Source organism: Phocoena phocoena, chromosome 3 (assembly GCF_963924675.1).
Source record: "Phocoena phocoena chromosome 3, mPhoPho1.1, whole genome shotgun sequence".
NCBI classification, from domain to species: domain Eukaryota; kingdom Metazoa; phylum Chordata; class Mammalia; order Artiodactyla; family Phocoenidae; genus Phocoena; species Phocoena phocoena.
Genome location: NC_089221.1, coordinates 42,534,806 through 42,549,992, shown reverse-complemented (window position 1 = coordinate 42,549,992; position 15,187 = coordinate 42,534,806). Strand labels below are relative to the sequence as shown.

Here is a 15,187-nt window from a genome sequence, read left to right as displayed (position 1 = left end):
CTAAATGTCCATCAACAGATGAATGGATAAAGAAGATCTGGTATTTATATACAATGGAATATTACTCAGCCATAAAAAGAATGAAACAATGTCATTTGCAGCAACATGGATGAATCTAAAGATTATCATATTAAGTGAAGTAAGTCAGAGAGAGAAAGACAAATATCATATGATATCACTTATATTTGGAATCTAAAAAAATGATACAAATGAACTTTTTTACAAACCAGAAATAAACTCACAGACACAGAAAATAAACTTATGGTAATCAAAGGGGAAAGGAAGGGAGGGATAAATTAGTAGTTTGGGATTTACAGATACACACTGCGATATATAAAATAGATAAAAAACAAGGACCTACTGTATAGCACAGGGAACTATATTCAGTGTCTTGTAATAACCTATAATGGAAAAGAATCTGGAAAAAAATCTATATATATGTGTGTGTGTGTGAGCGCATGCACGTATGTATGTATAACTCAATCACTTTGCTGTACACCTGAAACTAACACAAATTGTAAATCGACTATACTTCAATTTTAAAAAATTTAAATAAAAAAAAAATAAAGGAACATCTTGGAAGCTCCCAGCCAATGATTTTCACTTACATCTCCTTGACCATTACTAGCAGTGAGAGAGGCTGGAAAAGACCATCTTTTAGCTGTGTACATTTGTGACTCCAAATAAAATGTGAGTTTTGTTAGCAGGGAAGACAGAGATGGCTGTTGAGTAGCAAACCAGCAGGCCCTGCTATGAAGGAAACAGATAAAACACAGCTAAAAAAACCATAATACTTCTTGGAGTTATTGGATGATCAGAGTACCAATGGGGATATGCATGTATAAATACTCCAGATATGAGCACATTTTATGCCCGTGACCAGAGCAGGGATGGCAGAGTACTCTTTAGGAGAAAGGTAGGCTGTTGATCTGTTTAAAAGTCTCATGCGGTAGTTAAAATTCATCATGTTGGTGAATTTATCAAGGTTCAGAGTTGACCTTCATTACTGTAGAGATTGAAACTTGATTTTTTTTTTTTAGCACACTAGAGTAGATTTGAGTCTTAAAGAGAAATTCAAATTACCCCAATTTAAAGGTAAAGAAAAAAAATCATAGATGTAGAGAAGCAAAACGTTTATTATTTTGCAATGAGAAGTAACTGTCAGGGGGAGCAAAATGCTCACCGAGGATTGGTGAGCGTGGAGTTAGAAAAAGACCAGATAACTCCTCTGAATGTCTAAGGGAATCAGGCTAAAGGCAGGATGGGCTTGCTGTGGGATCAGAAGGCAGGTTGAAGGGCTCACTTCCCCTCTTTCCCCATCAGCTCTTGTTAGACCTCTGCCTGTGTTGTCTCCTCTTCCCTGTATCCACAGATGTCCTCCTCCCCTTCTGACTGGGACACTCTTGAGAGTTGTTAACTTTCAAGCAGATTACAGCCTATGTTGTAAGCTTGGGAACTTCACTGTCTCTACCCCAATATGTATGGAGTTTAAATTTTAACTCTCAGAGGGCAGTTTAATTCTACTTACTTATAAGTTCTCAGGAGATGCCTCAGTATAAGCCCCATAGGCTGCCTCTAATAAGCTGTTATATAGACATTTATGGTTAAAACCACAAAATGAACATCTCCCTTTCATAGTAGAGGATAAAAGGTGATGAGGACGGTTTGTAAACCTGGAGTTGACTGATATGACTTAGCAAAAAGACTGAAGAAGTTAACATTTGTAAACAAGAAGTCAGTGTGTGAAAGCCTGAAACCAGGGTTAAATCATCCAAGACTCGAGGAACCCAACTGTTCAGCCAGCATGACTTGGTACTCAAAGAACTCTTAAGACAACGTATGGGCAGCTTTCATGTATGTCTCAGTAATCTTGTGGTGTCTCAGTAATCTTGTGGAAGTGTAAGCTTTTTGAGAGATCTGAGTACATTTTCCTTGGACAGTCTGCTTTCTCCCTCATCACGTGTGTGTCCTTTCCCAAACTGAGAGCTTAGTCAAAGAGGAAGAGGGGCCCTGATTGATTGAGAGCAGTTCTTTAGTGAGATACTTTCTGAAACAATCAAGCTCTGAAGCACTGTAGTTCTAATCATTTCAGGGTGAGCTGGGATTTATTTTGTGTAAAAACTACGAGAGAAACTAACTCTGCTACCTAGTTCTAGGCTGGTTTAGTTGCTCACCTGAATTAATATTGATCTATTTCAGGCATTATATTTGGACCTAATTGTTTTCAGTGCTGTCACTTATTATTAAAACTGGATGGATGTGAAACATGAAGCCTTTTTCTGTGTCTGTGAGGAAGGAAAATATGCTCTGTCTACAGTCATGAAGAAGGGAGGAGGTGGGATAATTCAGAATGACAACAGTTCCCCTAAAACCTTGGAGCAGTTAAAAAAATTTCCTTTTAATTAAAAAAAATTTAAATTGAAGTATAGGAGCAGTTTTAAAATCTGTTTATTTGCCTCAATTTTGACTCTCAACTTGTCTTTGAGGCCACAGATGGAATCAAATAAGCTCTCAAAGACAGAACTCCCCAAACTAAAATGCTATATTATTTTAGGCTATTTTGGAAAGATTTTGGTATGTTTAATAAAATAGTACTTCCCTGAAAGGATCAGGGATACTGTTCAATTGCAGCCTCCATCATCAGCTGCTTTTCAAAATAAACTGTTTATCTTCCAGTTTCAGAGTCACCAGACCTTCCATAGCTGTTGACAGAAGCTTCCTCTTTGGCAATCTGATCTGGTTGGACTATTGGATGTGAACAGCATGGAGCCTAAAATCAAAACACAGCTCTCAGGTTTTAGTGACAAATTTTCAGGATACTCACCAACTGCAAGCCGAAGAAATCTCAACAGTCCTTTTGTTACATTAAAGAGACTTGCAACAATATGTTCCATGGATTTGAAATTTAGACGAGATAATTATTTTTTTAATGGTGAGTCCAGAGTTTCCACAATTCCTCCCACCCCTTTTTTTCTTATGAAGTATAGTCTTGGATTTCTCAGTCATAATTAGTATATTTTTAATGAATCAAAATGACACAAAATGGAATATTTAGAAATTTTTTATTACTTTATTCTCAAAGCAGTTCTATACTTTTAATTAGGTTGCTTTTTAATGCAGTGCTTCCATTTGGCTAAGTATTCATAGTAGAATAGTGCTGGTTAATGGTTTCTAAAAGCCATGACAACAAACAAACAAACAAACATAAAAGAATCCTTTTCTATATGAATGTAACAAAACTCAATGGTGGTACTTGGAAATAAGTGGTATTTTTCTCCTGAAACCCAAATTAAATATAAAGGCTGAGATGAACCTTTTGGTTTCTGACCATTGAAGGAGAAGCCTGAAATGATGCTCCTGTCCTCCACCACCACCCACTCAAATTAGAAAGAGTTACCAATCTAATCACTGGACCACCACAGTCAAGGACAGCTGAGACCCTCAAGTGCCCCTACTGAATCGCACTTTGGTCTTCTGTTGTCAGTTCACATTGAAGGATTTATAAAAAACAATGCCAAGAACTTACTGTTCTTTTTTGTAATATGTTATTAAGGATGTTCATTATCAGTGGCTTTCGGATTTGAGCGTTTATCAGAATCAACTGTATTGCTTTTTTTTTTTTTTTTTTTTTTTATTTTTTTTATTTTTTAACATCTTTATTGGGGTATAATTGCTTTACAATGGTGTGTTAGTTTCTGCTTTACAACAAAGTGAATCAGCTATACATATACATATGTTCCCATATGTCTTCCCTCTTGCGTCTCCCTCCCTCCCACTCTCCCCATCCCACCCTTCCAGGCTGTCACAAAGCACCGAGCTAATATCCCTGTGCCTTGCGGCTGCTTCCCCCCAGCTATCTACCTTACTACGTTTGTTAGTGTGTATATGTCCATGACTCTCTCTCGCCCTGTCAAAACTCACCCTTCCCCCTCCCCATATCCTTAAGTCCGTTCTCCAGTAGGTCTGCGTCTTTATTCCTATCTTACCCCTAGGTTCTTCATGACATTTTTTTCCCTTAAATTCCATATATATGTGTTAGCATACGGTATTTGTCTTTTTCTTTCTGACTTACTTCACTCTGTATGACAGATTAACTGTATTGCTTTTAAACAATGCAAGTTTCCAGGCCCACCTCAAGCCTATTCAATCTGAATTTCTAGGCAAGGACTCAGAACAATCTATATTCCAAACAGTCTTCTCAGGTGATCCTGATGCCTTTGGTAGGGACATAGGAACCATGGCACAGTGTCCTTCTTAAGATGATCATGGAAGAAAGCTCTGTTTAGTTTTAGTTCTAGCACCAGTGGCCCTACTTCTGGGAAAATAGTTTATTTTTATTTCCTGGTTACTGTAATTCATGTAACTGATTCTGTTGATCTTTTTGCATTGACTCATGTGAAGCATAGAGACAAATATGGCTTCTTCTAGCAAAAGTGTAGAGAGAGGGCTTCCCTGGTGGCGCAGTGGTTGAGAGTCCGCCTGCCGATGCAGGGGACACGGGTTCGTGCCCCGGTCCGGGAAGACCCCACATGCCATGGAGCAGCTAGGCCCATGAGCCATGGCCGCTGAGCTGGCGCATCTGAAGCCTGTGCTCTGCAACAGGAGAGGCCACAACAGTGAGAGGCCCGCGTACCGCAAAAAAAAAAAAAAAAAAAAAAAAAAAAAGTGTAGGGAGAAAATTATGGCACTTTGGGTATTAACAGCATTCCTATCTTCATCTAATCTTTCTTACTCTCATTTCCTCCTTGCCTCAATTTCTTCACCAAATTATTATTTATTTTAATTAATTAAATGTATTTATTCATTTATTTACCATTTGACCCTCTTTACCCATTTTTCTTACTCCTCATCCCCCACCCCTGGAAACCACCAATCTAATCTGTTCTCTGTATCTAAGAGCTTTTTTCTCTTTTTTTAAAGACTCCACATATAAGAGAGGTCATTTGGTATTTGTCTTTCTCTGTCTGACTTATTTCACTTAGCATAATGCCCTTGAGGTCCATCTATGTTTTTTGAAAATGGCAAGATTTCACTCTTTTTTATGGTTGAATAATATTCCTGTGTGTGTGTGTGTGTGTGTGTGTGTGTGTGTGTGTATACACCAGTTTCTTTATTCATCATGCATCAATAGACACTTAAGTTGTTTTCCATATCTTGGCTATTGTAAATAGTTCTGCATGAACATGGGGGTGCATATATCTTTTTGAGTTAGTGTTTTCATTTTCTTCAGACAAATATCCAGAAGTGAAATTGCTGGATCACATTGTATTTTTATTAATTTTTTGATGAAAAATTGTTTTTAATTTCATATTTTGTTTTATTGCAGGTATTTTTGTATTTTGCTTTAAATCCTGTTTGGAACAAAATGTGACATAAAAAAAATAATAAGTGCTATCTAAATATTTGTATAAACCTTGATGATTTTTTCTTTTCTTTTTTTTATGATTTTTTCTTAACTTGAGTTAGGGTGTTTGAATTTAGTGTTTCTTATTTTAAAAATACAGCTTAGGATGATCCAGCAGAAATCACAACATAAACCTGGTTAAAGGTGATGCCATTACTGTCTTGTTTAATCACCTTTTTGCCCTTTTGAGGGATAGTGTGTGGAGTCGGGGGATATATCGTTCCCTGTATCTTATTTCCATACAAGACAAGCAGATAGTCTTCTAAATTTTATTCAGAATAAGATCAGCAGAGTAGAAATACATCAGTGGTACATGTGAAAAAGGACTTGACTTCTTAACAAAATCAGTCCTAATGGGTCAGGAGTGGACCCTAACTGTGCTCCACTTTAGCTACATTCAACTACCTCTGAAGATAAGTTGGCCTGTGGAACATATTATGAAACAAAAACGAAAACAAGCAACTGGTAGAGCTAAGAAAATCATGTGTAGTCTTAGTTTGCATGAGATGGGGCCAAGATGCTTTTGATCCAAGCCTGGTATTTCCAGGTTAATAGGATGTAGATTCCAGGTTTCTTGGCATCACCACATTTACGACCTCCAGAGACTAGGGCATGGAAGGCACCTTTGCAGATCATGGGGCCCCCTGAGTCACCCTGGAAAGAAGAAAACGGGCAGATACTTGGTAAGAAGCTGTTGAACTTTTTCAACCATCAGCTGTTAGTTACTCAAAGGATTATTATCTGGGTCCTTGGTTTCTTTGTGTCCTGCAGAGTGCCTGATACAGCCCCTGATGCAGTATACATTCTCTGTGTCTCTGTCTCCATCCAGGATCATGGTTCTGTCCATCTGTCTGTCTGCCTCTCTTTGTCCATGTCCCTGTCTCTGTCTAAGACTATGTATATTTACATCCTTTGGTAATCAGTGACTGCTGAACTTTATTCATGAAGAAATGGGTAGGCATAAAGTTTGAAATAACCCACGGAAATAAAAGAAATTTTCAAAATTATGAATTCCATTTTGGTGCTCATGGATTTGAAATCAAGTTGCTATTGAGACTGGTAGAAAAGAGCAATGTATTGAAGTAAATGTCTTGGTGGCAGGTACTCTATCTTCTCTATTATTTTTTTCTATCATCATATGATTGAACTTGGGGCTCTGCACATACCCAACACTTAGTAAATACTTGCTCAATGAACTGATTCTTGAGGACTCACTCTGACAACAAAACAATAAACAAAAATTCTGTCAAGGAAAGTGACAAGGTGATAGAGGGGGAAGCCTTGCCTTTCAGATAAGGAGCTAGTTTTCAAATCTAAAGAGCAGTCTTTGCCTCTGCTACCAATCACATCAAAAACTGCAGTACTTTGTGCTTGGTTGGCTGTGAAAATAGAGGCTGAGGGGGTTGATGATCTTGGGGCACCGCAGTTACACATGATGTTTGTCATCATCATACCCTCCCCTTGATAATGCTTAATATAGTATAATGTGAATATTATATTGTATTTTAAAAAAAATTAGTAATCCATCTGTGCTAGGTAGCCTTCATCACCTGTAAACATGATCACCTATTTTTTTTTTTTACTACCTCAGGAAATAGAAGATTTTGAAAAGCATGACTGTTGTTCCTTTTAGTCAGTTAGCAGTTAGTCAACATTATTTAAGAAACACATAATATACATTTGAGCTTTTTGCATTTGGGTTTTAGAAGACCTATTAGTTTAAAGGTGGTGATGGTGGGGGGTTGAGAAGTTATCTTCTAATCACCACTACTGACCTCAGAGTTGGTAGGCTTTCTAAGGGTGGTAATACCCCTCAGTAAAAGTTATCAGATATAGTTAACTATCCTTTTAAGGATATTAAGTTAACACTTAATGAGTGCTTACTACGTGTTGCGCAAGTACTTATGACTCATTTGCATTGGTAGATGAGAAAGCAAAGAGAACACTGTGCAGGATCGGAGGGCACCTTTTTGGAGTTGTGATGCGATGTTCTCCACGCCTCTCCTCCTCGGTGCGGGTGTGCAGGTGGGGCCTGACTGTAGCTCAGCAGCCTGAAATGCCTGTTTGAGTGAGGGGTTCTTACCTGGCAGGAATCCTTCTGGCCTCTGGCATCTCCTGCACATACCATGTTTTTAGTTATAATAGGGTGGTGGTTGTAATAACTTGGGCTGTTGCAAACTTTTCGACTTATGACAGTAACAGTGACTTCTCGCAGGGTATCAGAGGGCCTTAAAAATTCTGGGTCAGTGGCTCCCCAGCCAATAACCTGGCATTTTGTTCCAGCTTTAATATCATCTTTGGCTCTTGGGTGGAGCAGTTGGACATGTTTGTTGAGTTTTGCGGCCGTGTGAAGCTGACAGATTGAAAAGAGAATAAATTATCATTTGTCCCCAGTAGTATTATTAGCCTGAGTGATGTATGTGTGGTCCCTCTGTGCTAGGAGGGCGTCCCTCTTCTTGAATCTACTTTGGTGGTAGCCCACAGCTGCATTTGTGGTTGTTGCTTTTCTGAACATGCTCTTCATTTCCCTTAGAGCTCAGTGATCCTTGGGGAGGGAGCTTACACAGAGCAGGAATTTTGCCCAGTCTCTAGCAAACTGGCCTTTACTCCACATTGGATGGTTTGCTGTGGAATAACATCCATAGGTCATGACTTTGAGGGCTGGGCTATTTCCTGCTAGATAGGACCCTTGAGTATGGTCTAGACTAAGTTTGGACTAGACTAAGTATGGTCTAGACTAAGTTGTAACTCACTTCTCTATCCCTGAAGTCACTTGCTTGGCTCTGTTGTATAAGTGACTTGTATTTTTCATTTGCTAATGAGAAAAGCATTGGGGAAAAAGCTTGCAGCCTGGATCCTTGGGCCTGTTGGGGTGTTCTCCTCCCACGTATGCGAGCATCAGAGCTGTTTTAACTTGTATAAACACAGCCCAGATACATCTGTGATAACTTCTTGTTTCTCTCAAGGCAGTAAATGGAGTATAATGGGCCCTTATAAAATATGTCACAATCACCTCGAACAAGGGGAAAGTGCCAACAACATCCTTTTGTGTAGATGATTTAACAACTGAACTGTGCTGTATAAGAATGTTGGAGAAACTGAAGGAATGCAATGCTACATACCTCAACCAGCATAATATCATTTGATTTAGGATCTGATGTAAATCCTGGGAATCGTATGAATCTTTTAATCTCAAATGTTTGTTTGGAGGCCTCATTCTTTGAGAGAGAGTGTGCTCCTAAAACCACTCTGGAAGACTGGCTTTTGGCAAACCTAAAAAAAGCAAAGAGAATAGACACCACAGAAAGATTCTCAAATCTTCCAGTGAGGAGTAGAAATGGTGGAGGAGGCCATATACCTACAGGAATAAGGACCAGCTCCAGCCTGTGTAGGATTAGGTGGAGTGACAGAGGTGTCAGTGGACCCAATCACAAATGGATGATAACAAGGGCCAAACCCATCCCACTCCAATTCCCCAGCCTTGCAAAAGAATATCAGGACTTGTACCCTACTGTGGGGAAAAAGGAGTGAAATCCTAAGTGACTGAGATGAAGTTTACAATAAAGTCGTGTTAATTTATATAAAAATAAAGGAAATTATATTTCTCGAGTTTGTGGGTTGTGATTTATATCCACCATTGCTAAGTTTTTTTTATTCAGGTAAAATATACATAACATGAAATTTATAACTTTAACCGTTTTTAAATGGTTCTGAAGCATTAAATACATTCACATTGCTGTTCATCCATCACCACCACCATCAATATCCAGAAATTTTTCATCTTCCCAATGTTAAGTGTTTTAATAACTAAAAGGTAAAAAGGCACAACTCTACACTTGCTAATCTGGTATGTCTAAACCTCATCTCAGGGCAATATGGAGAAGTAAAGTCCATTAGATGGCTTTCAACTATACTCATATGTTCTGTCCCCTCAGTTAGAAAGATGATTTAGACAAGAAGGGAAAACTTTCCTCAAGGTGAAAAATCATTTGAAATTAAGACACTTTAGAGTTAGTAGTCATTGGTAATTCCATTGTGGAGATCTAGGGGATAAAAACTGGTGAGTCAGATGAAGAAACAACAGTTTTTTTATTTTTAAATCTCTAGTCATATACAATTTTAGTACCAGTATTTCAACAGTTGATCTGATTTACTGTATGTTGAATAAAATTATATTTATATCTAGTTATGAAATATATAAATTTTTTTTTGAGATCTTGACAACACCTTGGAGCCATTTGCATACTACAAAAATATCCCATTTTAATGTGTGTTCTCAGGAAATGACTTCAAATCCTTTTTTGGAACAAGAAAGGTGATAAAAGGAATTATATTTGTTTACATGTAACTATTTCATTGTCATGTGGAAAAGAGTCAGGGCAGATTACAATAAAAGCACACATACCCAATAAACACACATATATACATATGAATAAAGATTAATAAAAATTAAAAAGAGCACAGAAACATACGGAAAAAGGAATAAGAGGTTGTTTTAGGTTTGGGGAGCCAGTATATGGCTATGCTGGGGTGGGTTTGCGTATGGCAAGGCTGTGACTGCTGGGAATTACCGTTTTTTGGTTTCTACCAAAAGAGTTTATTCTGGTTTATTTTGGGAATTCCAGCTCTATTTGTTGAAAAGTTTGTCTATTGCAAAATCAGGATGGGGATGAAATTTCTCAAAGGATGTAGATTGGATTTCTCAGGATTGATTCAAACCCAAATTCAGCATACTCACTAAACCCAAAGCTTTGGAGGGGAAGGATGATACAAAATCCCTGGGATTACTGATATAATAGAAAAGATGGATACATACATAAATAACTAACACAGGAAGGCTGGGAGATACAAATGCAGGACGTGGAAGATGAATTCTGAGTAGGGAAAGGGTGCTGAGAAAATGTCTGTTTTTCCTTCATCTTTTACCAATTTCCTTGATTTGTTAATGGCTTTGAAGTGTTTTAGTTATTTTTATCTCCACTGGGACATATGAATACCAAAAACAACCCAAGCAGACCATGACTGTTTTCTGAACTTTCCATTTCTAGATATACTTCAACTGTAATCTGTACTACAGTGGTCAATTTTTTTCTGCCCACAGGATACCTGGAATTACCTGAGTTCTAGGATCCCACCTCCTTACCTAAATCCAGGTATGAATAACCACCGAGGAGAAGTGCCAATACTAGTGTCTCTTTTGCACAGCGCAGTGTTTCTCCACAGGTGGTCTTTGGACCACCTGCGTCAGAATCATCTGGAGGTGTCTGGCTGCATGGCACCTCTATAAGCCCCGTGCCAAGCCCCTTCAAGCCTCTTATTTCCTCTGCCACTCTGCTTTGGCACTGAGCAGTGTTTCTGCTTAGACCCATTCCTCTGGGTGTGTTAGTGAAGGTAGGGTCCCTATTTTTGGAATTCTCTTGCCTAAGAGAGGAGGGAACTACCTGGCTGTCAGAGATGGGCTGTCATGGTTTTATCCCATCAACAGGACTGGACCATGATATTTGTTCCTCAGTGATTACCATGGAAGGTACAGATATTAATATAACATTAGATGACATTTATTAGGTTACTGTAGTGTGCCAGGTTTTGTGCTAAGTATTTTACATATTTTCCCTCATTTAAACCTCACAACAGCCCTGTGGAGGAGGTATTAAGATTATCCCCATCTTGCAGATGAGGGAATTGATGATCAGATAAATTGACGAACTTGAGAAAGTCCCACCAATATTAAGCGGAGGCTCTGGGATGCAAATGCAGGGGGGATTAAAGCTTCTTTTGTTTGAACCTGGGGTCTGGATTGGTAACCATTCTACTCTGGGAGCCTTGAGTGATTTGGGATGGAGTGAGGCCATGTGGAAGGGGCTGGGTTGGAGTGAGGAGGTTCCATCTATTCACTGGCTAGGCAGGTGAAAGGATGGGGGAGTGTTCAGTGGGAGAAGGCATTGGAGGAGACTAGGGAAGACAGTGGACAAGAGTTGGTGAGAGTTTTGCTTCTGATAAATTGAAATGCTGAAAATGTTATACAAGAGGATTTTTTACTGGTTTCCTTTTGTAATTGGCATGGCAACTAATAAAGGGGCCAAGAGACTAAGTGAGGAACTTAGTGTGGATGGGTAGTGAGAAGGGAACACCCCAGATTTGGCCCCCTTCACCATTTTGCTGAGAGAGGGGCCTGGAGTTAGTAAGCTATTCTCGTAGGATACTTGGGAGTCCATTTGTGGGAAGCCACCATTGAACTATTTCATAAATATTTTGGATTTCACAAAGCTTAATGTTTTTCTAAGCACCAATCTGCCTACATTTTTACACCCAAGTGTCCTGTGGAGGAAATCTGATCCACATATTCTGCAGTTCTTTAAACTACAGCCATTTAAAATAATATTTAGCAATAGTTTTTTTTTTTTTTTTTTTAATTCCAAGACCTCTTTTTCCCAATTTTTCAATTTGGGAATCTATTTCTACTGAGTCAAGTTCACTTGACAAAATTTAAAATTCAACTTAATAATACTATTTACCTTTGGATAGCAATTTATGGCTTGTGAAGGACTTCACATAGTGTTCATTTAGCTTAGCAAAAACCAAAATCCCAAAAATCCCCTCCCCTCCAATTTATTTCCTTTTTTCTATCCAGCATTTGTTCAGCATTTATAATAAATCAAGCTCTGTGTCTGGGGAGGTTATAATCCATTTGAATGTGTAACCACAAGCATATTTGAAGATGTGCATATTCTGAATTGAATGAACATTTATTGATAGTCACCCTCTGCTTAGCTGGTCCCCAGGGGACAAGTGCCCTAGAAAAGACAGAACTAATGAGGACACAAGGGTGATTTCTGTGACAGCAAGAACCCTGCTTAAATGAAGTAGCCATGTTAAATTGGAAATTAGTGGCTTGCTATTTAGAAATAAAACAGAAGTTCCCACAGTTTGCAGGCTTCAGAATTTCTAATTTGTGTTCAAACAGTCTCATTAAAATGGAGCAACCAAGCAAAATCCCCAAAATATGGGAAGCAAGTCAATTCAGTTGTTCCATTTAGATATAACTGATGCCTAGAGAGTAAATGATTATGGCTAAGAGGTTCTTAAGTGAAGTGCTGTCATATTTGTAAGGAAAGGAGAAGGCCCCATCTTTTCTTAGCTTATTCAGGCAAGAAACATAAGGAAGAAACATACAAACAAACACCAGCCCCCGGGCTTCCCTGGTGGCACAGTGGTTGAGAGTCCGCCTGCCGATGCAGGGGACACGGGTTCGTGCCCCGGTCCGGGAAGATCCCACATGCCACGGAGTGGCTGGACCCGCAAGCCATGGCCACTGAGCCTGCGCATCCAGAGCCTGTGCTCCACAACGGGAGAGGCCCCAACAGTGAGAGGCCCGCGTACCACACACACACACACACACAAAAATCACCCCCCAAGCCGAAACAAACAAACAAAACAACAAATGCCAAATTAGGTTTCTATTGCTTTTCCTTTTGTGATGGTAGCGGCATCCCAAGAAGGGTTTTGGACATTTTTAGCTGAAGTAAGAGAATCATAGAATGAGAGGTTATAGTCCGTCTTTAGAAAAGCTTTCATTTTACGTATCCCAGAAAAAATAGCTCTCTCTCTCTTTTTCTTTGTAAATCATCTATACTTTTTTTTTTTCACCTAGTTAGATTGTTGCCCCTTACAGCTGTGATTCCCAAACTGTGGGCCTCAGACCTCTGCGGTGGGCATTGAGCAGAGGAGTAAAGGTAAGGGGTCTCAAAAATCCATTAGCAAAGCAGGTTCCTCATACATATAACAGTAATAAGAGCTGCAACTTATTTGCAGCTCACTATGTGCTAAGCATGCTAAAATATTTAAATAGATACTATTTAATCCTCAAAACCCCATGAAGCACTTATATACTATTATTATTATTTCCCATTTGTAAAATGGGGTGCAAACGCAGGTTGTCTGATTTCCCCTAACAAGGTCAGGAATACTGCCGCTTCATAACTGTTGCTGTGTTCCCAGGCATTACATGAAGGACTTGAATTTGTCTATTGGGTTGCCTAGATCTCCCAGAAAAGGAGAACTTGGGGCAGAATCGCGGATGTGTGAGAGGGTAAATAAACTCCACCAGTTGGTCAGTTATCACAGTAGCTAAGGGTAGATCAAATTCTCTCCTGGGAGAGGCGAGCTTCTTTTCTAGCCAACGTGAGGAAACACAGTAAGCCTACTACTCACCGAGAGTGGCAGTGGGCCGCTGTCAGCACCCACTGTGGATGGATTAGCACGCCCCCGCAAATGTGATTGCCGCCATACTGCACGGAAGCCATAAATGGCCTGGAATGAGGTGACGCTTCTCTCCCGCCGATAATCTCCATGTTGAAACCTCCAAAAGAAAACCAAAAGATTTAATGCAAAAGATCTAAGCAGATTATTTCATGTAATTCTTCTTTTGACAGTCATTATATCATTTTTCAAAGATTAAAAAAATCTTTCAGTCACCTAATAGTTATTATAATTTTACTGATGAACAACTGGATAATACATTACATTTAGAGGGAGCTACATAGAGGTAAAAATTATTTTCATTTATAATGTAACAATACAATCACTAGAAAATCATTTAATTCTCACATGTGGTAGGTATGGGAGATACTTACACTCTGGAGTCATGTAAGTCCCGGCTATTAGGTAACATAGAAAAAAAGAAGAAAACTTAGTCATTTCAATGGCTTAGATTTAAGAAGCCCAGATGAAATATTGTGACTGTATTGGTGAAGGAAGAAGAGTGTGAAGACTGAGTTTCGATTTTGCAAATTTAACTTTCTCACCACAAGTGTTCTAGAGGTAAAGTTTTTCACACCTAAGATTAAAGGTATATATCAGTTTGAGGAGTTTCGGAATTGTGCTTTTAGCACTTTTTAGAGCAAGGTATGTGTGTCATAAAGTACTCATTTCTGTAGTTAACCATTTTCAATATCTATATAAGTATTCGTGTTATAAATGGTGAGAGAATAAAAAATATGCAAGCCATAAGAACTTAATGAAGTTCAAAGATGTTCATTGCTCTAAAGTAATACTTACTATTTTTCCTGGCAGAAAACGATACCTATCATATTTAGTTTCTCTCTATTTTTCATTTGGACATAGATTTATTATGTAGAGAGACGTGGAACCTTGCACAGATCACGGCTGCTTTACAATAAGGCTTAGCTAAAGCCTGAACATCATCCAGAGAAACCCATATGTTTTGTAGCAAATTTATTCGTAGTCATGCCATTTTCTCTAAATTTGACCAAATTTGGTTAAATTTTCATTACATTTTTGGAAGATTTAATAATGTTATTAAAGGGGAATATTGGCAACATATATCTAATTCGGAGTGTCTCTTTTACTCATTTTTAATTGAAAATGACCATGTGTTTATCCAGGGCCTTAATAATAATATCTTTTAAAAATCAAGGACTGCACTTTGTCACTCTCCCCAGGAACAGATGAAACACATTGCCAGGCTTTCTACTCTACTTTCTCCTTCACTACAAAAGGTATTCGACTTAAGATTCTATGAGATTCTGTTTGTGCTGGGTGCTGATCAATAGTGCAAATGTTATAAAATGAGTATGGATAGACAAGTCAGGCAACATGCGTGACCCCAATCACTTTGCAGAAACACTGACCAAAATTTACCTTGAATTAACAGGCCTCATTTTCCTTTTTCTAAGATACGTGTGTCCTATCTTTTATTTTTTTTATAAAGGAGAATTGAAATTCTTGGCAGATTGCGAAAGACTCCTACTAAATTGCTCTCTA

General features: G+C 38.6%; 1 protein-coding gene across 1 annotated transcript; it reads right to left on the bottom strand.

Annotated features, from left to right (window-relative positions):
- Positions 1-5,542: 5,542 nt before the first annotated feature.
- GZMK (granzyme K) lies at positions 5,543-14,161 on the bottom strand. The gene is made up of 5 exons (XM_065874833.1): positions 14,038-14,161; positions 13,616-13,763; positions 8,527-8,677; positions 7,488-7,757; positions 5,543-6,058 (listed from the first exon to the last, which is right to left on the bottom strand). Exons 1-5 carry the CDS (start codon positions 14,099-14,101, stop codon positions 5,897-5,899), a joined length of 795 nt encoding a protein of 264 aa, XP_065730905.1. The 5' UTR covers positions 14,102-14,161; the 3' UTR covers positions 5,543-5,896.
- Positions 14,162-15,187: the final 1,026 nt, after the last annotated feature.